The sequence below is a fragment of the Aythya fuligula genome, chromosome 7 (assembly GCF_009819795.1).
Source record: "Aythya fuligula isolate bAytFul2 chromosome 7, bAytFul2.pri, whole genome shotgun sequence".
Classification (NCBI taxonomy): Eukaryota; Metazoa; Chordata; class Aves; order Anseriformes; family Anatidae; genus Aythya; species Aythya fuligula.
Window position 1 is genome coordinate 26369650 of NC_045565.1, and position 27772 is coordinate 26397421.

The window sequence follows — 27772 nt, forward strand, 5'->3', positions numbered from 1 at the left end:
GAATGCAAGGACTGAATTTCATTAAATGAAGCAAAATAAAGTTTTATTTTTTAACGCCATGAACATGGTAGCTCTGCAACCAGGGGTAGTGTTCAAAACACTGAACATACCTAGAGATATAATGTGCTAGGAAATGGAAATGTGCAAGGGATATGCAAGGAAATTTTCCATGCATTCAATGAGAGATGACAGCACACAGATAAAATACTAATCCTTTGTTATCAGTTCTAGGTACCAGACTAAATGCAATTGTCAGAAACTTTGAGCAGAAGCTGACAGGACCATAAATGTATTCATTTAGAGTCACTGGAAATTCCTGCTTTATTTGCATAAGCAAGTAATTTAATAGTCTTGCTTTCCAGTAAAAGTTAAAACAATTTAACATAGACGTATATTAACAGAAAGCAATTGTTTGAGGACCAGATCCTCAAAAATATTTGGTGACTAACACCTACTGATTTCCAGGAAAGGCAATCCACCATTTTAGCCTAGATGTCATGTTAGATGGAGAAGTATGAATTGCTCTGAATCCAGTACATCTGTCCCATCCATATGTCTGTGGTCGGGCAGCTAAGATGATGGTAGAGAATCTACATCAGACTAGGAAAATATTTTGAGTTTTGAACCATATTTTAACTAGATGTTTTTGTTTTTGTTTTCTGGAAAAGGATAATAAACTTTTTAAGGTACAATCATATCCCAAGAGACAATTAATATCCAATATCCACATTGGATATTTTAAGTATTTGATATAGTCTTTGTTTACTACCTGTGTTCAGTCATTATCAGAACATTGCTGTGTTGTCACATAAACCAGAAAACAACAGCCACAAATAACAATCAGTCTTTGCCTCAGGACACACACAGACTGAAGAGAATCATCTGAAAATGATTTAGAGATGCTTGCCAACACCAGACTTAGTGTTTATGGCCAGAGCAGATGCCTGTTAATTCAGGTGGGTACTTAAACTATAAAAGCAGATTACATCTACACATACTTCTCAGTCACCTGCTCAATGGCCATCACTGTGCCGGCTGTTCATCAAGCCTGAATGAAAGGTGAAGGAAGGCTACAGTGTCTGCTTTAACATTTTAGGCTACTAAGAGTAATTATACTAGGATTTTCCCAAGCTGTGAAAACTCCACACTCCTACAATAACCAAACTCAACATTTCTGTACTTAACATGTAATATCACAGCTTTGGTTGTTGGGGATTCTGAAGCACAGATCTTTGACTATGTGCGTATGTAAATTCATATGGCACAGGTACAAAACGGGGTAGAGAAATGAACCAGGAGATAGCTATAAGAAGCAGAATGGTCTGGTGCTTGCATTCTAACTTGAAAAGCAGAGCAGCTACATTTTCTTTCCTTTTTTCAACAGCATGTATCTACTGTTATCTGGCAAGCTGACTGAAACTTTCTATGCTTCATTGCTTTCATGTATAAAACCTGATTAATTAGTAATTGCAAAACCTAAAACGTTCCTTCATCAATGTTGGCAAAAGGATATTTTAAAGGGACCTTTGGCAGTGAGCGTGCATAGGATTGGATAACTGGGCAGAGAATGGAGCTGGAACTCAAGGGAGCTGCTCAGAGCTCTGCCATTGCCAGTTTGGAAACCAGAAAAAGAGCATTTCAGATCTGCATCCCTCAGTTTCCCCACCTGTAAAATGGAGATAACAGTACCTACCTTCACTTATGAAGCACTTTGCCCAAGGACTAAGAAAGTTAACTTCATCTTGGCACCTTGCTTCTAAGAACAGCAACATTTCAGAAGCACTCTGTTATCACCATCTCTCACTCCTGTGCTTCCCATATTATTGAACAACCCTTTATTTTTAAAGATATTCTCTTCCTCCTGTTTTAAAGTCATCAGTTATCCCAGTCCAGGACAGAGTATTAAAATGAACAACAAAAACACAGGCCTTCATTTAGAGACATAATCTGTTTAATAAATATGACTGTAAAAGCAATAAACAATAGCAATTATACAGTAGGCTACATTGTATTTAACGAAAGGGAAAAAGAAGATGAAAAAGTACATCAAAAAAAGTAATTTTAAAATTAGAAATAGTTCCAACACTATAAGAAAACTTTTTGATTGACTTACTATAAAAATAAGTTGGCTAATGTTGGATCTCAGTGGGGAGTATTATACAGTTTCTGCCAAAAGTTTTCCATCATTCTTAAAGCTGTAGTTGCAAACAATAGCAAAGCCATACAAACTGTTGTGTTTCTACCTGTCTGCAGAGAAACTACAGAAAAAGGCAGAGGATCCATACTGTGATTATCCTTTGACTACTATAGATCTAATGCTCTCATATTTGGTATCATCTTTTTATTTTTTCCTTTGCCATCAAACAATTTGGTTGGGTCTTATGCCCAATATGTGACAGAGAAATTTTCAGAACCATCCTCTTCCAGCCCCAGGACTCCAGACTATGCCAGTAATGCTGCTTTGTTCTGTTTTTGATGCAGGTTGCCATGTGCAGCATTTATTGAACAAAACTCACTCGCTTCAGGAATCAGGGTGCCCCCTAAGTGTGCTGCATTGATTGTGAAACAGCTGGTATTTGCTTTCACCTAACATATTTAAGTAAATGTATATTGGTTACTGTCTTTCTCCCTTTGCACTTCAAAACAAGATCCTGGTGCTAAGTTTACCTGAGTTGCATTGGAAATCAATAGGTGTGATGGACACGGTTTAGGCTTCAGCCAGATACACAGTGTCCTGGAAAGACCTGATTGAGGTGTGCTAAGCCTACTTTCCCCCTGTTCCTTTGCATAGTCTATATGCACATGTCCTGCTGTTACATTTCTAGCTGCAGTGTAAGATGCAACCTTATGGTATTGGTAAGAACTCAAAATCTTGTACAAGAGCAGTCCTGTGGTGCTGGGGCTCAAAATACATGGGAACAATCTCGAGCCAGATCCTACTTTACTCTCATCCCCTCCACCCAGAATGGCAGTAGTCTGCAGATCTGCAACCAAGAGGGTTTGCCAAGAAGGCCATGAGAAACTGCACACAGGCTGTTCCCTGCTCCCTGTTATAATGACAAGGTGTCTTTCAAAAATAATGTCAGGCTTTGGGGTGACTTCCAAAAGGCAGAGATCTCCTGGGACTTCCCCAGACAACTCCATAGGTCAACACTAAAAGCAGCTGAGGGTGTTATTAGGCTTTCTCTTAGCCCAAATTGGAGGTGTAAGGCTGGTGCAAAGTACGGTGTAAGTTCATGCTGGCAATAACCTCCTAAAAGTACAGTGGCAATAAGCTCCTAAAAGCACAGTTTGGACAGATCTCCTTGTCTCTAATGTCTGTTATTCTGTTCAGTCCAAGGTTAGGGGGCAGAAGGCTACTTCTGAGCAGTACTATCAAAGGGGTGCCTTGGTGTGAATAGGCTAAAAAGCCATTTAGTAAAGAGCCTGGCTTTGCAGGTGGGATCGTCCATGCTCACACCCAGCCTCCACACAGCTATGGGGTGTGAGCAGCAGCTGCAGCTAGAGGAACGAAGGGCAGAGTCCATATGAAGACATAAACCAGACTGACCCAAGATTTTCAGTGTCTTTAAACTCCAATATGATTTTTTGTGTGTGACCTATGAAAGTCTACTGGGGCAGCTAGCCTTCCCGCAGCCCAAAGTGCTAAAAGAGCAGGTTAAATCTAAAGCCAAGAACCCTAAATGCTCCCTCCCACCTCCCCAGCCCTTCTCCCCCACATCCCAGCCCACCCATCTCCCTAAAGAAGAGACCCCCATGCATATTCTTGGCCTATATCATTATGAATTTTCTACAAATTAGAGACAGATCAGAAAAAAAGAGAGAGTGAAGGGGTGAAGGGAAGGGCTGCAGGGGTAAATAGTGATATCAGTTCCTCTCCCCCCACCCCCCACTAAAATTTTACACCTGTACAATGCAGTTCTGCTATGGTGTCAGTATAATGTCCACATGCACAGGCTTAAAGCTAAAAACCCTTTGTCATCTGAAGAATTAAAAAGTCCAAATGCAATGAGCTCTCCTCTTTTTTTCAATATAGATATATATATACCGGTGTCCTCAATTCAACCATTTACATAGGTAGGGATTTCTTTTGTGCTCTGAGGCTCAGCAGCTGTGGAAATACTTCCTGTAGCAAACAAAGAACAAAATAAGGGTCAGTAAACAAAAAGCGTGTTTAGACAAAGACGTTTAAAGGTATCACTTTGCTGGCCTTTGGGATTCAGCTGTTCCAGACTGACACCTTCTTCCCAGAAATGTTTTCTTGTCATTCAAAACACTGAAGGTGATGTCCTGTTCTTTTACTAATGAATGAAGATGATTCACCCATGTTGAACAGAAGAGGGAGAGGCCAGAGCAGAAGGGTGGAGGGAAGGAGGGGTTGAGGTCCTCAGAGGAAATGTGTAACTCATTTGCAATTATAAAGTGCTGGAGATTCTATAAATAACCTTAAGTTTTGCCTTTGCAAAAGAAGAGCCTAAACTTCCATATCCAGAAGATAGGAACTGTGTTTTTTGCTGCCAGGGCTTGGAAAGAAAATTAAATGATCCAGGGACATTCATTTAGATTTATCCAAGGAAGAGATGTTAGTCCCTGGATGTTAGTCAATGGGGTTGAAAAAAAAAATAAATAAATAAAAAAAATAAAAACAAAACTGGCTTCTGAACAAGCATACAAAAGAGAAACACCCAATTACAGACTTGCTTTGTTTTCCCAAAAGAAAGTAAACTCATTAAAAAATAAATTGCTGATTTCCAGAAACAGATGAGGTGGTTACATAGGACAGCAAAGAGCCTTTGCACTTTCTATTCTGTTCACACCTAGGTCCAGACCTTTCCATTTTGTCAATGAGCTCTGCTTTAGTTTCCTCATTCATCTTGCTGCCAGGATGGAAAACACTCTTAGGAAGTTTGTTGTACTGATTCCTTTTGATAGAGAATTGAGTTTATCTATCCCACACATTCACCTTTTGTGCTCACTGGTGCATTTACAGGTGAAAATCAAGGATGTATAAAAGGCCAATTTCTGGTTCAATACAGTGTCAAGCAGCACAGGGTACAGCTGAGAAATCTACAAAATGCTGGATATTGTAGAAAGCCAGAAATGCTATAGTTGCACCAAATGGAAACCTACCCCTACAATTGTTTTTTGACTGCTCTGTTCCTAAAGGCTTCAAAGGATTAGTTCCCAACACCAGCAAGAGCACTTTTGAGCTATGTTCAGTAGAGCTAGTAGGTGGCTGACTGTTGCCACTTCAGACTGAGTGACCTGTGAAAATATGTTTGCCTGCCCCTGGAGTGGCATCAACCATGGTCATTACATTCCTTTAGAAAGAGGAAGATCAAAGCCCATCTAACTCTGTTAACAGAGTCTTGGCCTGAAATTGTGTGTTTCTCTCTTAGCAACTTACATCAGTTTTGCCTTGGAGATTTCTGGGGTAAAAAGGAAAAGGGAAAAAAAGAAACAGAAAAGAATTGTTAAAATTTAGGACCCACCGCTCCGGGTCTTGGCTTGAAACCTCTTGGTGATCCACAAGCCTTTTGGAAGTCCTCTGTCCAGACTACCTTGGTTGCATTTCCTTTCCTTGGGTTCTGGACTGTGGCCTGGGGTTGCTCTGTATGGGGAACACCACATGGGAAGGTTGGTCCCCTCACTCCATCCTGTGTACTGCTAAGCAGGGATGTCCAAGTCTGCTGATGAATAGCTGCTAAAAGCTTTTAATAGCTACCAGATCTTCTAAGGTTAAGTCTAACCAAGGTTAATGGGTGACAAGAGATTACTATTGATTGCAGTGGAGCTTCCAATTTAGACATTAGTTTGACATCAAGAGACTTTTCTCTTTTTCCTTCTAGGATGTTTCACAGGCCACAATCTTAGCATAATTCCCTCTTTTAATTACCCTTCCCCTTGCTTCCTCTCCATGGTACCTACAACAAATATGCTTTAGCAAACTCCTGTACAATTTAGGGACATCCTCAGGTGAGAACTAACATTTGGTTAATGAAATTGTGCAAATAAGGGATCTCAGTTATGACTATGCCTCACTTCTGTCTGAGTCAAAACAGCTATACATTTTAATTCCTCTAAAACCTGTCCATGTCCTTACATGCAGGACAAGTTCCTGCAAGTTCCTATGGTCTCGGCCTGAAGAGCTGTCACCTCACAAATATAGCCGAACAATGTCTGTGCAATTCCTGAGTAATGCCCAAGTAGTGTTGGCTTTAAATGAACATGTCCCTAGGCTGAAACCTCTCTTCTCCATCCCAACACTTTTACTGTAGCCAGGGTAACATCATATAAGCATGAGCAAATGTGTGACTGGTCCCAGTATGCTCGCCTCAACTTTGCTCACTTTAGGTCCTACAAAAGCCTGCTTTGTTAAGTTTTCAACCACAGAGTCCTGTGGGAGAATCAGCCTGAGGGCAAACCCAGCTGTCCAATGCTGCCATCCCAGGTTTTACTTTGTTTCTCTGAGAAGCAGTCAGGCTAGCATTGCTACTGGCAATGAGGTCTGGCACAGCATGAAGGCCACAGCAGTGAAAACATCAACAAATAGTTAACTTTTAGATTTGACTTACCAAATCACCTGCTCACCAGCATGTTCCAGGTGAGGGAGGCTGAAGTTCTGGACAGGACTCAGGTGTGGGGTGTAGCCCCGCAACTACATCAGCCCCAGCAAAATAAATCAAATTGCCTTATAATGCAGGATTTTTGAGAAGGGAAGAGGATCTACATAGAGCAACTAGGAGAAGGGAAAAGCCTAAAGTTGTTTTTCTCCCTTTCACCACAGGGCAGTGAGGGGGAGGGGAGAGTTAGCAAGGTTTCCTCTAGCAAAACTAACACTGCAGCAGAAGAGGATGGCAGGAGGAGTGTGCAGGAAGATGGGAAGGGGGAAGGCTGAGAAAAGGGTTAGCCAATTATAAGTCAGAGTCTGACCAGCTGCAGGATGCTGCAAGTTATTTACCTATGGGCTGGACATCCAACTTCTCATCTACTAGTTGCTCAGGGCTCATCAGCTCACTTTGAGGGACATTAGGTATGCTTTCCCTCTGACTGACTGGACTGATCATCTCTTGATCTTTTTCATTCTGCATCTGTGCATATATATTAAGGCCAGGAATCTTCCTAAAACATTAACAGAAACCATCATTGTGGGGTACTCTGGCAGATGATGTGCCATCAGTTTTTGAAAACCAAGAATAAAAACACTGTGAAAAGAAAACCCAGCAAACAAAACCCAGATGCCTCAGTGAAAGGTGGCAGTGGGGAGAAGGAAATGGCCCAGGGAAGGTCATACCTTTTGAATTTGTAGATTACAAACACAGCTAGTCCCACAAAAACGACAGAGAGGAGCATCAGCATAGCTGAACCACTGTGACTGGGAGTCGGGTCCACCAGGGGAGCTGCAAGACAGGGGAGGAAGGTTACAGCCACCTCCAGCCTGGAGCAAAAATTATTCTTTCCAAAAATTTAGTTTATTCTCCTTGTAACCGGTCTCATCTATCCACTTGTCTCCAAGGCCCCTCTCCGTTTCTAAAAAAGCTGTGGAGAAACCTGGGTTCAGACCACCTGTAGTGCTCTACCTAACCCCAGAAGGCCCTATAGCTTTTTTAGAGGACTCTCCTCAGAGGCCTATTAGAAGAACATCTGAAACATGCTGCAGACAATTACCTAAGGTAGTTGCAAACAAGGTCACTTGAGTATCAAAACCAGACATCCTGAAGCATCCTGGAGCTAACCATGGGCTGACTTGTCATGTTGACTTTTTATTTTTCTTGGAGGCAGTCTAGGTAGCTCCCAGTACATGGTGAATAATGAACAACTGGCTACCGAATTTATTTTTAAGCAATGATTCCCACCAAACATATTGCTGTCTTCTAAGTCCTTTTAGTCCTCTTCTGTCCCTAACAGAAGTCCAGTACTGTTCACAAACACTGCCTCAGCACCCATGCCTTATCGTGGCAAGCTCTTCTCACACCTTTGACATTTTTCTTTCTTTCCTCTCTCCCTTTCATCTCTTCTGAACACTTTTTTTTTTTTTTTTTTTTTTTTTTTTTTTCCCCTTTATGCCCTGTTCTCTTCCCCAGGAGTCTTCCTTGCAAGGAAGTGCACAAGTTGAAGAAAAAAATAAAAAAAGCCTAACCATACAAAAACTCCCTGTGCTTCTCAAAGTTTTGTGCAGTGTCTTTTCATAGCCTCTTTCAAAATAAAGCCACAGAAAACAGCCAGAAGTGTGGCTTTCCCAGAAATACAAAATAAACTACATTAAGTAGATGTAGTTTCTACATCTTCCATCCAAAAGACAGCTTCCATCACTTATATATACACACAAAAACAGGAAGACATCTAGCATCCACAGAGGGAGACAGAGACCCAGAAGGCTCCGCTGCTCACGCAGACACTAATAAAACAGATTGTAGACAGACATGCACCTGTAGATGTGCCACAGAGTAGAGCTAATGCACACAGCAGGTACATCCTCACTGACGGCCTATATCTGTGTTACACATGGAAGATGAGGGTAATGACTTCTCTGCAAGGCAGTGGATGTTAACTTGAACCATTGCCACATGCATCCTCTCTCTCTTGCCCCAATCCACAAACGCTGAGCAGACCCGTTCGAAAACATAGACAGCAAATAAAAATTATGCACTCACAAGCAAATACTTATTCAGGTTCACATATCACACACACGCACGCTTTCAGCAGTCACACTCAGCCTGATAAAGCTGAAATTTACAATGAGAAGTGGAAAAAAAAAAAACAACTTTTATCAAGCAGGCTAGGCTCAGGAAGCTGAGGCACTGGGGTGAAATGATCTATTACTACGAATTCCTCACACATGTCTCCACCGTGTCCTTTGTGTCTGTACTTTGTGGGTCTCTGCAGTTCTGTGGGATGACAAAGTGGCTCTCTGACCGATTCAGGCTCAGTATCACTCAATGTTCTTGTTCTAATGCTGCACTCAGGGTCTGGTAATAAACAGCTATTTAACTGCTTTGTGAGGAATGCTGGCATATTTTACTTTGGAGGTTGTTGTTTGCTGGGTTGGGGACATTGTTTATTTTATTTTATTTTATTTTATTTTATTTTATTTTATTTTATTTTATTTTATTTATTTTATTTTATTTTATTTTATTTTATTTTATTTTATTTGTTGAGAAGGAGGAATGAACATGAATGTATTGCAATCTGTTGTCCAGAGTTGCCATAAATTAATCCTTTCTCCAGTGTGGCCTGAACAAAGAAGACAGAGGTGTGAAATGTGCTGAATCTAATGCCCATCATTCTGTGCTCCAGGGAATGCATATGTCTACATACAACATGCACAGAGGCTCATTTCTGCAGGTTCTGCTTGAATATTCACACCAAGTTAATTTAGATACCTGCACTTCTGTTTTCTGCAGCTTCTCTGCTGCAGAAATATCTGCTGTGCATGACCAAGCACACAAACAAGAAGTAACGTGTGTGCACTGAGGCATGGGGATGTACTTACATACATGTGTGCATACATTTATGTACATGTGCACTTACACATACACTTGATGAGATGAGTGGTTAGGTCAACCTTAGCTAATAGCTGCCAGGAGTCCAACACAAAGTCACAGTGAAAAACTGGTACCACAAACCAGAACTGCATCTCTGGACCACATGGGTTGCAGGTTTCCTTGCTTTATTTTATTATTTTTAAGAGCTTGAGTTTCAAATACATATTTTTTTCTTCTTCCTTGACAACTCAAACAATAGTTTTCATCAGCAAAGTAAATCCCTCTTTTGGCATTTTGTCAAATTCTAAACTGTCCTCAAGTTTTGATGTCATGAAATTGAGGTTTTTATTTAGACAAGGAATTAAATCGTGACATCAGCAGCTTGGTAAGGAGCCATATTTCCTCAAAGACCCCACAGCAGCTGCTCTTTGGACTATTTAAATATCTAGTTTGGCAGTCCGTGATTATTTTGCATTCTTACTGAATCATATTTCTGTAAGAGACACAATCCTGTAATGTTGCTATAGGACACCGTGAAGCTGGTTACAGCAATTACTCACGTCTCAACAGAAGCATAGAAGAGAAGCACAACAAAGCCTACCTTGCAGGGTAAATGAGTATTTCCTTCTATTATGGACAGAGTACTCATTCCTAGTGTATGCATAGATACAAACAAAAATATACAGTTTCAGTGAGCACAAAGATGCTGTATTTACAAAGGGTGTCTCAGCTGAGAACCCTCTGCTTCAGTCTGAGTGAGCTAGAAACAGGCCAGTGTGTACCTGCAGGCCATACTATTATTTAGCATGGCAGTATGCCATAATGAAAGACCCTGCCTTTTGGTTCACACAGGGCAGAAAACAAAGGTTTAGCAGCCCAGGAAAAATGTAAATATACCTCTGCTTACTTTGGGATTTGGGATTTAACCTACCCAGCTTTTAGCCAACTCTGTGCATCGATGGATCTGCTGCAGACTCTCTACTTCCCCTATTGCAGAGATGTACCAAATTCCTCCCCCAGATGTTGCAGAAAGCTCCTATATATAGTACAAAACTTGTATTCAGGTTCACCCTGTATTAAATATGAATCTAGAGACATGAACGTCATGTTTCCACTGCATGAAATCTAGAATGTCCCCTCAGTAGCTAGAGCTAAAGATGAACTTTTCCCACATATTTTTGAGGCAATTCTTTCTAACCATAATGTATTAGAAAAGACCTATAGGATCTCCAAGGACAGAGGAATCAGATGTTCATTTGGGGGTTGATCTTGACTTTAATGCACACTGATCAAAATGCAAAACAGCCTTGTGCATAGGCAGAGTAAGTGCACAGAAACAAATTACAAAAGCAGTGATCAATTTCAGGTAACTCCAAGTTGGATGTTCATATTAAGATGCTTTCAGATAGCTTCCCTAAAATCTGGAGATTGGCACTGAGAGTTTTCTAAAAATGCGTATGTTATCACTGGTCATAATCATATGGTCATTGTTGAAAACTAAGGCCAAAGATCACTTCATTGGCAGCAATTATTATATGAATTACATACAAAATAAAATCTTAAACATAAAGACGTGCAATTCTTCTGTCATATGTCTTTTGATATTTTTTTACAATCTACAAAAGAAAGAAGGTCAAACTTATACTGACTGTCCATGCTTTTTTTTTTTTTTTTTTTTTTTTTTCTAATTAGACATTAATCAGCTTTTATATGCTTTTGTTTTTAACTTGTCTGAAAGTAGGCATCTGATCATCTGTTCCACAGATAATGGAAAGCTAAACACACAGCAATATTTGTAGAGCAGGTATTAGCAAGTTCTACTTAGGAAGCATGAAGTATTGCAAACATCAAGGCTTTCTTTTAGAAGGATTTAAATGCAATCACACTACACTTTCTTAACAGTCTCTTTTTACCTTTTATTGACAGGGCAGCACATGAGCTGACACCAGTTTGGGCAGATCTGTTCACACCATGCAAAGGGTTTTGTAGAGCATTTCACTGGTAAGGGTGAACTGAGGCTTTTTATTTGCCTATTAGCAGAGAAGCTGACAAGAGCCGATCAGAATTATGAGTTTTCCCCAGCACATCCCAGGGAAAAGCAATTCCTAAAAATCCTGAGCATGGATTAGTATGTTTCATCTCCTGCAATAGTTAAAAAGGGCCTGTGCTGTGAAATGAGGGTTTAGCACACAGAAAACACAGAGACACATATAATTAAACATAAGGACTTCGAAGATGGTTCATTTTGAGATAGGATTAGTTAAAGAGCAAACTGCCTGATCTTATGTGTGTGCATATGCAAATTGATTCTAGTCTTTCTGACTGCTGAACAACTTCTGAACTATGCTTAGTTGATACGAATGTTCACTGACTCTAAAATAACAGAAAGCGTCCAAAGCTAGCTGGTAACCTTTGCAGTCTGTGATCCAGGCTGAATACATCATGGTGCTTCTTAGCTGTTAAATATTTCACAAAACAGCAGAAAAACACATACTTCTACTTCTAGTTATACTGTATTTCCAACACAACAGCAAGTTCTTGACATAAATAAACAGAAGTATTACCTAAAAACAAAAATGCCACTATACTTTTTTTCTTTTTTTTTGGCATGACAAAGAAAGGTGAGGCATAGTTGACATTTTAATATCTGCCCATACACTGAGTTGTGCTACAGATCAACATAAAAGGTGTACAAAGAAAAAGGATACTGACCTGCTGTTAAATGGGCAGCATGCACAAGAATTCGAACCCCTGGCTTCAAATCAAAATGGACAAAGTTTTGCTTCAGTTTCTGGACCAGAGTTTCTGAAATCTGGAAACAAGAAGAAAATAAAAAATATATTTTTTTCTTTATCATCAGTATAGATTGACAGTAGGTGGGTAGGGAATGCAGCTGTATACAAAGCAAAGATTTTGCAGAGTTATCAGTCTTTCAGAGTACAAATTCTGTACCTTATATAAAGGGGTTTAGTGGCAGGTGAACATGTCTCCCGGTTTTATATCCAGAGTGGTATGTGGATGGCTAGCAATGACTGATACCAATAAATTGTCCCACAATACTGCTTTAGGAACAGCCCAACAGCAAAAAGGGATTGAGCCTCAAAGGAACATTGCACCAGTATGAGTGCCTGCAGGACAATCCTGCAACAGTAAATCAGTGAATTCCATTTGCTACCCAAATAAAGACAAGCATTTAAATTGTTAATACTCATTTGCTCAAAACAAACAATTTATTCATTGACTGGTCAGCTTTATGATCTTAGAGCATGTTCACAACATTTGATACACCTAAATCAAAATGAATGGTTTAAGTCCTTACCTTACCCCAGCTCACATTGGATTTCAAGTCTTAGAAACAAATTTAATTTATCCAACTCTGAGTTTCAAGCCAGCTGCTCCCTGATCCTTAAGTACATACCAGAAACAGCTTGAAACTCTGAAAGTGTCTATGCTGTTGACTGAATACAGAGTGTGTTTGTCTTACACAAAATGCATGTTGTATCTGTTCTTCTGGGTTGCACAGAGAGAATATGTTCTTATGTTCTCTCTTTCATGGGAGAGAACTCCCACAGAACATTTATATCTCTCAATTGTTCTTCCATAACTGTGAGGACAACAATAGAGCTCTATCAGAAAATGAAAGCAGGCTATTTGTCCTTAAAGCATGAAACAGAAAAGATGAACATTTGTTGAGATAAGACCCTGTGAAATCTGTACAGTAAGAGTCAAGCTTCAGTCCAATTTGTTACTAAACATTATTTTTTCTGAGTCAGTTTTTCATATTACGCACATACATCACTTTCTCCGTATCACTTCAATTGTAGCCAAGAAGTTTCACGCATCTTGCTATCAAAAGCAAAAATCCAGATAGATTTATCAAAGAATAGAAGCCTGTAGACATGCTGTTGATAGTTTGCTGTGTTTCTTCTGTATGTTCATTCTCTAGGTGTTTCATCTATTTCATCTTTTCTTGCAGCACTAAGCAATTTTCCAATGGAACATATCCACTATTTTGAATGTTGGCTTATTAGGGAGTGGTGGTTGGAAAATAACAAAAAAAAAAAAAACAAACAAAAACCACAACGAACACCATTCCACAAATCATATGCAACTTAGAGAAAGTTGTGCTTTTACAGCCATACCAAGATCAGTAGGTATAGCACTGTTCAACGCTTAATTTAATTTGTTTTAAATAAATCCATATTTCTTCTTGAAGATTAATGAAAAATTGTCAGAAAAAAAGAACATTCCAATAATTTTTAAACCATCTTTTTCATGTTCTGCATTTTTGTCTGGTTGAGTTATTTCAGAAAATGCTACCCTGATATGATTAGATGTTCCTTGGCTATCATTCATCACAGTATGAGATTTATCTGCCTCTTCTATTTTTTTTAACATTCTTAATGGTTCTTTCAATACTCTTGGCTTGTACACTTCATTTTTGGCTGCTGATCACTTGACTAGGTGCCTTTGGTCCAATAACAATTTGGCAATAACTCTTACAGGCATTTTATTTATATTTCTAATATATCTCTTTAAAGTTTACATTTTTTTTCACGGGTGCCAGAATGAACAGTAAATATATTTCTTCCAATAGCAAGAAAAAATACCACCTGCTTACAAAGAGCCATCTGGTGTGCTCAGAGCAGCAGGGATGGTGACACAAAGCTGTGCAGTACATGAAGAAAGCCTTGGAAGCAAATTATATCCCTCTTTAAGAATTTGAGCATATTAATAACCAAGAGTGACAACTATAAAGAGCGCTTCATGTCTAAAACTGGAGCAACAGATGCAGAAGGATATTCTGTAAAACAGGTACATTAATGGCTCATGGAAACGGGGAGAAATATCATCCTGGTCATTTGCAGTCCCAGTCATGACCTAAAAACTCTTCCTGGTAGACCTGCAGAAATTATCTTCATCCTTTGTGCTGTGACATCCTGATACTGCTGGGGCAGCTGAGCCTATGAAAAAAAGCAACCACAAGACAGTGAACTGAAGAGCCAACCACCTTGTTGTGTCATTCCTCTTCAACACAGTGTGAGGGCTGCACAAAATGGCCAGGGAAACTGGAGGTAAAAACCATATGTAATTCCCTCTATACAAAGAAGGTCTTAACATGTGATGTATAACTGAGAACACAACTTGAAAGTGCTGTTACCTACTGGAGGTTTCATCAAAGATTTGGACAAGAAATGGAAGAATAGGAGAACCTCAAGAAAATCAGCATGATTTGGGGCCGTCATGAGATGGGGCCAGAGACTTTGTTTTGCACCACTAATGGGAAAAACATTGAGATCTCACTTACCCTGCATGAGGACTCCTGCAGTGCAGAGAGAAGAGGACAAAACAACAGCACCCGTAGGGACATTGCAGCTGAGAGGTGCTGTGGCTGCCTCAAGCTGAGCATGAGGGAAATCTCAACCAATATTCTTGGTTGGCAATCTGATGAAAGGGCTTCATAGAAAGGGGAGAGGTACTAAGAGTGTAGTAGTAAGTTAAAATGAAGAAAGGAACAGAAAAACACACAACTGGAGTTCACTGTTGTGTTGCATATTGTTGTGAATGAGGACCTCATAGTACTACATCCTGTACAAATGTAAGTCAGAAAATATATATATATATATTTCTGCCTGAAATCATCAATATTTCAGCAGAAGTCTGAAGTAGCCACCACTGTTCCAAGACTATACACAAACAGTCATAACAGACAGCAACTGTTCATGCTGTTCAGAGTACAGAGCTTATTTACTTGGCCCTATTAATTACCTGCTCTCTCTGGCTTTTTGGGTGCAACTTTTTGCATGGGTCTTTATGAACTTGAACAAATCTAAAAATGAGTAACAGCCCAATATTTTTTGGGTAGACCTGTGTGGTCCCAGGAGTTGGACTCAATGATCCTTATGGGTCCCTTCCAACTTGGGATATTCTATGATTCTAAGTGAGAATCAGACTTCTGCTTTCTGCACGCAGCTCTAGAGACTCCTGACATATACTTCTGAGGGAAGAACAGATGCATTCAGACATGTTTTTAAAATGTTTGCTTGCTTGCTACAATATTTTCCTTTCCTTCTCTACGGAAAATCAGGTTCTCTTTGGAACAGACATATTAGCAGTATAGAAAGAGGGGAAAAAAGTTCTGTACACCTAAAGCTAATCTGAAATACAAACCATATACAAAGACCTATAAACTTCATTGTTTGAGGTCAATAAGCAAGTTACACACAGTTCAAGGGCCAATTTCACATTGGAATTGGACGCAACTCTCCAGAGTAAGTTGGTCCTGCTTATATTTATCACACAGTCTCAAAAGGATCTGTGAATTGTAGATATGCACTCAGAAAGTTGGAGAAGTAACATTTCTGCCTTTCTTATTCTATTAAGTCTGTTTCTAGCTCAGTGGATCACAAGTTAGTGGACTCTATGATTTGTGTTCAATGTTAACAAAATGTTTTTGAAATAAATCTTCATACAAATGTTGATCTCAGTCACTGAGGTAATGAAACAGTTTCAACAGGACACAGTTTAGGTCTTATGCCTCCCTTTATGTCTGTATTTAAAGTGGTACCATAGAAGCTCTTGTGTTTAAAAAACAGATGAGAAAACATCAAAATGCCTATTTATTTCATGAATACACGACTTTAATTGAACAGCTGAACCCTCAGCTGGAGAACAGGTTGGCCTCAGGAATGTCCCTGTTCCTCTCTCACTCCTGAAGACATAACTCAGCTGAAGACATAATGTCTTAGAATAGCAACCTGCTAATTTATAGTCTTGAAGAGTCTCCCTTGTGAAAATAATTAGCTTTCAGAATTAGTTTTGGTCCTTAACTGAGCCTCATTGACTTCATCTGCTTCATTTGCAAAATTAAGCATGATGTGCAAAAATAATTCAGTAATAGAAACTATTCTTCATGTATCATTTTTCATCAAAGGACACATAATGAATAATAATAACAGACAATTTGAGAAGGAAAAGAAAAGAGATTCCAATTTAAAAATGGAACAAAACAAAAATTAATTTAGCTTCTTTTAGCATTTTGTCAGAATTAGGACCATGAAAGAGCTGTGTGCACCAAGAAACAGAATTATCACTCAGAAGAGTATTTTTCCCATACTTTTATTGAATTTTGAAATCTCTGGTGTAAATTGGTTTAGACTAATTGAATGTGATTCAACTGTGCCAGTATGTACTAGTTAAGAATCTAGATCATTTTAAAGATAATGTGTAAGGATCTCAACTAATGAGTGCTACAGTTCTACTCAATTCATTGGGTACATCAATAAACAACTAAGGAAAGAATCATGAACATTGATTGGTAGCAAGCAACTTGGACTGGTAATACAAAAGCGTATGTGGAGTCAGGGCAAATGTGGATTATGTTAAACTGTGCCACTCACTACAAGACCTTGTTTACTTCACATTGAAGCCCCTGCACCTCACTTGCCTTAGCACAGAAAACACCAGTATCACTGATTTACACAGATCCAGCAGAAATTTCATGAGATCCCTTGAAAGATGCAAAATTCAAGCTGCAATTAGTATTGAGAGATACTGAGAGAGAACAAAGAGAAGGACATTCCTGTGGTTACTCTGGAATGATAACTGATCAGCAGATATGAACCCAGAGAAACCCTAAACATAATAGCAAAGATACACTTTAGGTGGACAAAGGAGAAGGAGGGTTGCAAATCAAGAGCTGTTCTGTACACTGAGCAAAAATGGGAGGACTGATAGTGACATGGCAGAAACTAATTTGATGACATTAAGACAAAATATATAGATAGCCTCTTCTAAGGCACACAAGCAGCTGATCAAGAAAATTAGCTAGGGAAAAAAGCTTTTGGACCAAGACCCTGTAGTAGATATTATTCCATTCTTTTCCCAGCCGCCTTTACTTCTTACTGGCCCAACATTCCTCAAGCACCCAATGAAAGACTTGGTCTGCATACAAAGCTACAGATGTTTTTTAAAAAAATCTTGTAGTAAACACTAGTTGATTTGCCATTCTTTGTAATGGAATTTAATTTCTTGGACTTATTTGCATCATTTTCTGTAGGATTTAAAGGTGTTCGTTATCATGACCTTGCTAAAATATTTTTGTTGATGAGCATATCTGAAATACATCAGAAGTAAGAAAAGTAATGAAAGTAAATATCTTAAAACACTTAAGCAACTAAAGCTTAGGAGAGTGGTTGAAAAACCAGAATAAATACAGAAGCTACAGCAGCTACAATGAAGCAAAGACATAACTAAATCTGCTTTAAGGAACAAATCCTAAGACATACACACATACAGACTTCCTTACCGCTGGTATCTCTAATGTTAATGCCAGAGATATTTTGTCTCCTCAGTTCATCACTGCCCATTTGACATTCAGTCATACATGTCATTTCCCATCTCTTTGGCTGGATACGGATAGTGGCCACAGCTGCAATCTGTTGATGACAGTTGGCTACCCACCAGCTGGTGTTGCCATTTGCCAAAGACTCCATCATGCTTGCTACATTGCTGATAGCTCTTTTCAGAGAAAAGATTAATGATCTCAGATGTCATTAACTAGTTACTCTTGCATCTCTTTTGCATTCTGCTTTTACAGCTATTTTGAATAGGAAAGGTAAAAGAATGCAAATGGAGAACTAAAGGGAGACACATGAAAATATATAAAAACATCTCTTTAGAGTTGTCATGTATTTCCTGTTTACAACTCGTTTGACTTAACAGGCAACACATTTCCTGTATTTGACAAAAAGCCTCCACTAACAAACAATGTGGAGAGAATAAAATTTGTGAAATGCATAATTACAAAGATAACTATTCAGAATTCTCATATGGAGTAAAATTGTACACTGAAAAAAATAAATGAGTGATTGTATCTGTGCATTTGTATCACTGCCTTCTGAATTTTAAGTAGAATATCTTCCTACCATGCATTCATTTTATATCATATTAGTGCTAATATTACTTAAAAAAAATACTTGAAATGCTATTAATAAGAGGTTTGGCTTTCACTGAAGAGGAAGAATTCAAGGCTTTTGTAACAAGCAGATATGAGTTCGGTAATCATCACATTCACCAAGCCTGTCCATAAAGATGGTGTAACAGTTGCATTACAGACCAAGTGGCTAAAGGTTATTTTCAGTGACTGCTTATGCAAGATTTGGGATATTTTAAAGGTGTTGGCAGTGACAACACATAAATGAAGCAGCAGCATTTTACAACTGCAAATTATTTCTACTTTTTTAAGCAGGTTGGTTGTCTGTCCTTATGTGATGTGAAATAAAGCAGGGAAAACACTATTAGACTTTTTTTTTTTTTTTTAATAGACAATTTTACAGCATTCTGGTCATGAATACAAGATTATTTTATTTTATTGTATTTTTTCATACGCAAAATGCTTGGGGATTCCACGGGTTGAAAATGCCTTTTAATTTTTAAGAAGCTGTGAAGAATAAGTTTACAATGACTACAGAAAGTGGAGTGGACAAAGTAATCTGAGGTCCTCACAAACTCTGTATTTATGTGTCAGATGGAATTCTCCCATGCTGCACATTGAGAAAATGTCCCTGGTTTCATACACAGCTTTTTTTTTTTTTTTTTTTTTTTTTTTTTTCCATCTGTCAAGAGCAGTTAGACTGATTTAAGGGGACTTCATTCTCCCATGGGAAATATCAGGAATGCAGAGTTCACATTTGTAAATGTAATCTGTAAAGAAATATGAAGCCAATTTGTACTGTGCTTAGACAGAAAAAATAATTTGGGGCACTCGAATGAGAGTGGTACATCAACTTAAAGAGAAAATGACATCCACCATCTAGGCACCTAGTCTCAACAAGACCACAAGACACAAATGCACTGTTCTTATGGAAAAGTGCATGGAACTGCGTAGCGTAGTGCAGTCCATAGCCCAACTCATGCACTTTGACAGTCCCATGATTTACGTACCCAGCAGTTTATGACTTACTGTGTTTAGTCAACTTTGATAAATGGCAACTGAGACCTAAATTCTCAAGGGGCAGTGGACATCTAGCTGCCTTTGAAATCAACAGGAACTGAGTACCTAGAGGCTGCCTAGAATCTGGCCAGATAGACACAATGGTGTGCTTAAAAAGACAAATAACTACGTACAAGACACAAACAGAACAGCTTAATCTGCATCCATAGTAAACATCAAGAAAGTAAAACCCCCATGGTCATTAATTATGTGTCAGATTTACAGTATAGCTCTGGGGATTAAATACTGCTTGGTTAAGCAAATGACCAAAAAAACCTATGAGAGACACAGCCTGCAGCAACTTCAGGAGTTCCCTGTGGGGAGATGTAGTTTGAAGCTCCTCTTCTGCTACCACTTCTTTTCCCTTCATCCCTCTCCATCTGCTTCCCTCGGCCTTGCCTGACCTAGGTGACAAAAGTCCATAATCTTTCCATAACCCACATGATTTACATGGCTCCCCCCTTTCAGTCCCAGATTGGAAGAGCTGAATATCAGGACCATAGCGTGTCCCTTGTCTCTGTTCTGGTACTTGGCATGTGAATATGGTGGTTGCACAGCTGTATCACCACGTCTACAACATATGAGCACAGTAATACATAATAACATTAGGTGGTTCTAATAGGATGAAAAGAGAAGGAGGAGGTTATAGTACACTTCATTGTCCTGGCAAATTCAGGCCTACGGTGTGCATGGTTCCATTTTGTGGTGTTTTGCTCTGTTTTACCAACTTTTGATTTTGAGAGAGAATTACATTTTTCCATCTCTCAAGCATGGCAACAAGAGCTTTTGCAGTATAGAGACGTTAATTTCTGAATCTCATTTCCATTTGATTTATTCTGACAGCGAGTTTTCCAGAAGCAGAAGCAGTTTGGCATGATGTCTCTGCACAGGCTCACCATGAGTCTTAGGTTTGTAGATCAGCTTCCACATGTGATACGACACCATGAAAAAATGAACCTATACAATTAAGTGCTTACTTGAGATTTATTGTTTTTTCCCCCTTGCAGTGTTTATGTAAACTATTTCAATTTTGTTCCTGTACAATTTGAAGTTTCCCTTCCAAATTAGAAAAGTTATGCAGGAAAATAGCTCCTTTGGGTCTGCACCTGCAAACGCACAATCTCTCATACTTTCATTTGAATGGTTTCATGCGTGCTTGTGAACACAAAACAGATTTCTTTTCCAACCAGAAAAGAAAACTACGCCTCATAAAGTACCTAAGAAGCAACTTAAGCTGTCATCAACAAAAACATCTACTCCCAGTACTCATCCCATTGAATGTGCTCTGGAAACACTTTGAGAAAGGGATGGTAAAGGATTACAGGTCAAACAGATGGAAAAACAGGAATAGTATTAGAATACTCTTCAGTGCTGAGGAGAGAAACACTTTTTGGGGCCTTCCTCAGGCAGTCCCTACTGAAAACAATGCCATTTTCTCCTCTAATAACTCTGAAGGGGAATGTGGAACCCACAGACTAATAAGAAATATGTTCTGATCATCCTGATGGGAGCAGGGAAGATACTTCTCTGTAAGAAGCAGCTGGCTGCAAATGGCAAATAATTTCTTTCTTTGCAAAAGTTACTGTTTCAACCCTGCAGGATGCAGACGAGTTGCTGGAGTCCCACTGAAAATGACATTTCTTTTTGTCCATTAAAAGGGTCATGAGAGTGCTGTCAGGGCTCCCTTTCTTCACAGCCACAGAGACTCCATTTTTACAAGGAGAAGAAAGGGAGTGGTAAATAGAACAGGGGTAACTGGCAGAATACAATAAGTTGCTGAATGCCAGCGGGGAGCTGAGTCAGATGTAAATTTGATAGTTTATGGACTGGCTTCCTTGCCAATTTGAGATGGAGTAAGAGAGAAAGGGGATAAAGGAGAAAGGGAAGGAAAGGTTTGGCAGAGCAGTAAATCTCCATCTTTTTTGTTTATTATATGGGTGGAGGAAAATTGCAGAGGAAAGTCATTTGTCAAAAGGAAAAAAAAAAAAAAAGAAAAGAAAAGAAAAAGTACGATGGCTAGGGATGCTGAGCAAGTGAAAGCTTAAGAATATGGGTGACCTAGTGATTTGAAGCCCCCGGCTGAGTTTGTTAACAAGGCTTTAGAACACTTCAAGAGGAAACTGCAACAGGCAATTACAGACCAGGCAGAGGAAAAAAAATATTAGAAAATAAGAATACAAGAAAGGGAAGATAGTGTTGAGACACACACTGTTGAGAAGACATTACTCGTTTACAATTTCAGGGGCAAATACAAAGAGAAACGCTAAATCCCTTCTGCCATCCAGTGGATTAGCAGGCATCCAATAATTCTGAGGATTTTACCATAACACTGAGGCTAAGATATGTGAGCTGATGACACCCTCTACCCCAATGCTCACATAGCTTACACCCACATGGGGTACATCTGCTTGGGTCACTGACATGCTGTGTGGGGAGGCAGAGATACACTCAGGGCTAATTATCTTTATCTCTAGAACCTGAGATAACGTGAGAGCTATGTCAGGATTTCTGTCCAGCACAGTTTTTAACAGTGTTTAGTCGTAATCATGGTAGGCCCATGCATGGGCAGAATCTTTTGGGTTCTCAGGTAGTTATAGTTTCCTGTTCACCATAACCTTCATTCAGTCTCATACTGAGAGAACATACAAGAGTGACGGAATTCCATTTCCAGCATTATGAAGGCAGCAGGCAGGATAATCTAACCCCATCCCTGTGTCTTAAGTCAATGAAATTCTGGCCTTCTCAGGTCTACCACCTAGCCTTGTCCTCCAGTGTTTGCTCAGATTCTTAACAACCTCATAAACTTGGCCTTATGAAGCTACTCTAGTACATGTAGGCAGGAATAATCCCCTAAATCCTTTCTGCTTTTTTTGTTACTTCCATGAGGTAGAACAGAATTTCTGTTCTCTTGTAAGTAAGAGAATGTGACATCATGCAAATTTATGCCAATTTAACATTACTGACGTGTACCAAATGGGAGTCTCCACTCTCCCCTCCTAAATATACCATCAAATCTTGTTTCCACTGCTGGGAAAAATAAATAAATAAATAAAAGGATATAGCACTTAATACAGTCATTGTTTAGACCCCTGTAAATCCAATGCAATTGTACCATAATTATTTTTTCTAACCAGTTTTGGAAACCCCCATACATAAACACATATGTAAACATATACTTCTCCAAGAAACGTACACAATACCTGTTCTAGGTCTTCTGTTTTTCTTTTATTTTCTGCTGGGGCATCTTGATAAGGTAAAATGAAGAGTTCAGCAGATGTGGGCAGACCAGGGAGCACTGCGACCAGGATATGCTTGCTTGAAATACCTGTTGCCTGACACATAGATAATTAACGGACAGATAAACAGTGGGGATGGCATCAAATGCTCACAACTTCTTTGTGAAAGCATCACAATACTTACATAAATGACATAAGGAACATCTTGTACTACAAGGAGAATCTTGTTAAACTCCAGCACAGGCAAAAAGTCAGGGAATAATAATTTCCTAGTCTAAGTTATTTTACCGTATACTCCAGTAAAATATACAGCGTCCTACGGCAACAGTTATAATCAGACATGCTAAAAGATGCTGCTAAATAATGGTCACATATGGTATGATACTTGTACTAAATTTAGCTATTTTGAAATTGTATCTCTATTCTAAGTTGGTCCCTGAGGTTCTGTATTTAGTCAATGGTAAGAAGCAGTATGTTAAAGGGCAAGGTATGTGGGCTGAATTGCACTCTAGAGGTGTGATTAGTCAAAACAGAGCTTAAAAGCCTTGTGGAGACTCAGGGAGATAGAAGAAGATGAATCAGATTTGAATCCCAAAAGCCAAACAAATTCTTATAGCTCATATTCTGGGTCAATTCCACAACCTAATGAGGAACAGGTTTTTTTTTGTTGTTGTTGTTTGTTTGTTTGTTTGTTTTTTCTTTAGCTGTTAAAGATTGTATTATTCTACAGATTTTTAGGTTTTTGTCTTGTTGACTGAAAATCTTAAACAACCAGTTTATACCCAAATCTCTGTTCAATACAAAATTAGCCAAAATTCAGAAAAGAAATATTCCATAGTCATCACTACCAGGGCCACCTCTGAGTACAGTTTCAGCCGCTGTTATTGTGGCATTACACAATTAGATTGTAGTGTTCTCCAGTAAATGAGAAAAAAAAATCCTTCAGGAATTTTTATGAGCAAAAGGAGGAGAAACATAGTTTGCTGAATCTTTCTCCATTTCCTTTTTGTGTTGTGGATTATCCAGAACATCATTTAAATCTCAAGGTTAAGGTCAAGGTCTTTTAAATAAAAGATTTAAATCTTTGGTTTCCAAGTGCTGATGTTGGTAGGTCTCTTCCCAGGAAAAAAAAAAAATATAAATAAAAATAAATATAGTACCCTTACATAAGGGCAGACCACAGCAGCTGGACACAAACACAGAGAATTTCCTGCAGTCAGAACATGAAACAATCTCAGATGTTAATCAGATTTAAGACTCATGAATTCTTCTCCCTAGTAGTTCACAACCCAAGAGTTGGAGCATCTGTTCCTTCCAGGAAATGATGGACAGAGGATGGGATTTCAGCAAAATTGTGATTACAGATCTCCATCATTTGAGCTAATTCAGTGACAATTCCACATCTTACTGCTTACAAGTCAGTGAATACCATATGGAGTTATGAAAAAAGGAGCCTTCCCTTCCACTCCTTCCACTGCATGACAAGGAAAAGTACAACCTTCTGTTGCTGTTTTTTGTTTGTTTTAATGGGAATTTAGAAGAATAATTATAACAATACAAAGGTTGTATATTCTCTGTGGTACTCAAGTACTTTGTAGAACACTGTATTATTTCTGTTTGCCTAAAAGATTATTCTAAGATGTCAAGAAAAAGACATAGTATTACTGGTTAAAGTAAACTCTTCATTTTCTGAGGCTGGGAATGATTTATTTATTTATTTATTTATTTTATCCAAACTGCTCAGTTTATTCTTGTCTTCTTCATCAAAAGTTGGAGACGGGACTCAAAATCAATGATGTGAGGAAATAATTATAATTGTAATACAAAAGAGGATATTTTGTGATAATCTGAAATTACCCCTACTTACAGAGAAGATCAGATTTTAATAGGGAACTACAATTTCTTATGCAGAATTTTTATCCATGTCTGTGGGACTCTGTAATAAGAATGTAATACTTTAATAAAAGTGCATAAAAATTCTATAGCACAGCTATAATTTTCTGTTAAATTATTTAGTTATTCAACTTATTTTTATACAGTGTATTTAATTGCCATCAAATCTATGGGTTTTAACTTTATTTTTTATAAGAATTTCTCACAAAAGGCTTGTTTAAGGTGAATCATTTAGCTACATAAAAGGGGATAATTAGCTATCAATTTTTTATTTTTTTTTAAACTCCAACAAACAAAGAAAAAAAGGACTGTATTTTCACCACTCTGCTTTTGGAATGTATCTTTGGTACTGTGGTTTTATAATCCTTTTTTCATGGCTTTATTTTCTTTTATTGAGTTGTTTATATTCTGAAAATTCATCTGGAAGATAAGTGGAGCCTTGAATACTTGATACAGACATAAATAAGTCAGAAGAACAAGCTTCAGAAAACTCTTATGTGTTTTTTTTTTTTTTTCTTTTCTCCTTTTCACCTGTCTTTTGAGGAAATTAATAATAATAAAAAAAAAAAAAAAAAAAAGCAGCTCAGTAAGGATCCAGACAGGTTTCTTTTTTTTTTTAAAAGAACAAAAAGTTTGTAGATTCTATTAAAAAGCTTCTGTGTTCATTTGTGTCATCATTTATGCAAAATGACTAAAAAGACACTGCACGCTAATCAGGTGAACACAAACCTGTTTCAGACAGTTCCCTTCACTATTTTTCTGCTGAGCTGAGAATCCTCAATTGTTTCTCTTAATGTATCTCAGACTCAGTTTGAAATCCAAATCTTCAGCCAAACACTAATTTTATGACATTCTTTTCAAGAGTTAGAGGAGGAACTTCAGAGCTGCCCCACAGTGTTCCTGGGAAAAATAGCATCCTATCCTGCCCCATGAGCCTCATGCTATATGAAGGACATAAAGCACTTACTGAGGTGCTCTTCTCTGTAGTGAAATTTTGGTCTCCTAAATTTCCTACAGCATATTTGCAACTCCAGTAGAATAGCACACCCACTGCTGTGTAAGAACAGTAGTAAAAGAATTACTTCTTTTGCAATGCAGCAGTAAAGACATTTGTACAGCTATAGGCAGATATAAGCTGTTTGTTTTCTGTATGCCCTTTTCCCGTGAATATTCCATATAATGTGCTGTGATTAAAAAATAAATAAATAAACTGAAGGCTTACTCCGAGTACCAGCTTGTCATAGGATGGGATAATTTCACTTAAAATTTAGGAGTCTGGACTCAAAACACTGGTCTAGCCTCCTTTTTTGGTAGGGACAAAGACATACCTTGAAATATCACCATATCCAGCCCTAATACGGGCAGAAAGCAGAAATTAGAGCCACTATAACGAAGATGATGCACATTGCTTACCTCCACCAGGGCTCTCTTGACTACTCTACTAATATCCCTCCTCCACTCTGGGATATCTGGATTGTAGTCGTCCAGGTTTGGGGAGAATGATAATCGCAGGGACTGAAATTGCTCTGCAGAGAAAGACATGGTGGTAAGTAAAGGCTGTGAATATCTCTTAGTGCCAAACGAACAGCAGAACCTAGTGAAACTTGCTGTGGTTTGTGCTTTTCTTCTCTTAATCAATCTGCAGATGATGCACACACTGGCAGAGAATCTAGCAGTGAATCTGAGAGATTTGGAGAATCTGAGAGATTCAGTGCTCTAGTGTCACAGAACCGAAAAAGGTGATAGGTCCGTACTTTAATGGATGAATAGCACTGGAAAGGAAGCTGTGTTGGGAATATAAATGATACTTTAATCTTGACCTCTGAAACAGGCAACCCCTGGGAAGGAAACTGTGATTATACTCTCATAGACATGCTCCAAACATTTGAAATCTTAACTGGACAGGGACAAAGGTGGGGAGAGGTCTAAACTTGGAAAAATACTTCTTAATCTTTGATTATTATTATTTTTTTTTTTAATAGAGATGTTCAAAATGATCATTTTAACTATGTGCTTACAGTAAACTATTTAAACTGGGATTCTCAGTGGTTCTTAGATTACATCTACACTATATAGCATTTGTGCATCCTATCTGCTTCTGAGACCTGAGTGCGTCAAATCAGTATAGATTTCAGTCCAGGACTATACCACACTGCATTGACTTATTTTTTTTGAGCCAAGAAGCTTCTGCATGAGTAAAGACGCTTCTACTGGAGAAGATGGGGGAACACCAGCTTGCAAAATGACCTAAAGTCTAGATAATTGTGTTAAATGACAGACAGAGAGGGCTCTGGGAAAGAGATCAACATTCTGTGATCATCTCAGTATGAACTAATGTCAGTCAGTGGCCTTCAGAGATCTTATGCTGAGTTGACACCACTGGAACTGAGTTTACAATCTGACTCAAAGGATCCTGAAATAGCAACCCTATGTTGCTGCTAGGTAACCTGGATCTCTAGCTCTTGATTATGGAGAATCCTATGTGAAATGAAATTGGAAGGGCTCACCATACACAGCAATGGTCTTTGTGTCCTGAAGAATGATGTTTCCTGCTGAGACCTGAACAGTGATGGTGTTCATCCCTTCCACAGAAAATGTGAATGTGATGCTCCCTTCCAAAGTGATCAGTGGCTGCAAATACACCAGAAAAAAAAATAATATGGCTGTGAAGGAAAATTAAATATTAGTTTGGCTCTCTAGCCTACTGGGATAATTTTGGAAACTTAGCTTGGAAACTTAGACACAGAAAGGGTCCTGTGACATGGAAGCCAATTTTCTGGAGTAGGCTCAGGGATCCAGATGAAGTTGTCTTCCCAGAGCTCAGAGTAGGGTATGTAAAATTTCTAAAGGAGTTAGGTTTTAAGATCCCAATATTCCCCAGCATCTGTCTCCAGGAAACTTCCCACTTAGCAGGCTGGCTGTTCTGGATCCCCCGTTAAAGTGTCTTTTGCTGCAGAGAGGTCCATATGGGGGCCCATGAGACTCACTGCTCTGGTGTCACACTCCTCCCCCAGGTCTAGCTGTGAATGACTTGGTTAAGATCACTTTAAAGAGGTTGTGGCAAAATCAGGAGGCAAATCAAGATTTCTCATTTGCTCTCTTGACTTCTTAGACATAGAGACATTGTTTTTGTAAAGTGATGGGTTTTAGAGAGGACATAGATC

At 38.7% G+C, this 27772-nt stretch overlaps 1 protein-coding gene across 1 annotated transcript in view; it reads right to left on the reverse strand.

The window, feature by feature from the left end:
* Positions 1 to 1933: 1933 nt before the first annotated feature.
* Positions 1934 to 27772, reverse strand: part of LOC116491251 (VPS10 domain-containing receptor SorCS1-like) — a 289913-nt gene continuing 264074 nt past the window's right edge. Inside the window, exons 21-28 of the mRNA XM_032191107.1 lie at positions 27116 to 27239; positions 26022 to 26134; positions 22680 to 22811; positions 12198 to 12297; positions 7295 to 7400; positions 6962 to 7122; positions 5493 to 5611; positions 1934 to 4126 (exon numbers count right to left, since the gene is read on the reverse strand). Of these exons, the coding sequence (XP_032046998.1) occupies positions 4070 to 4126; positions 5493 to 5611; positions 6962 to 7122; positions 7295 to 7400; positions 12198 to 12297; positions 22680 to 22811; positions 26022 to 26134; positions 27116 to 27239 (912 nt within the window). The 3' untranslated portion in view covers positions 1934 to 4069. The remainder of the gene's footprint in view (positions 4127 to 5492; positions 5612 to 6961; positions 7123 to 7294; positions 7401 to 12197; positions 12298 to 22679; positions 22812 to 26021; positions 26135 to 27115; positions 27240 to 27772) is intronic.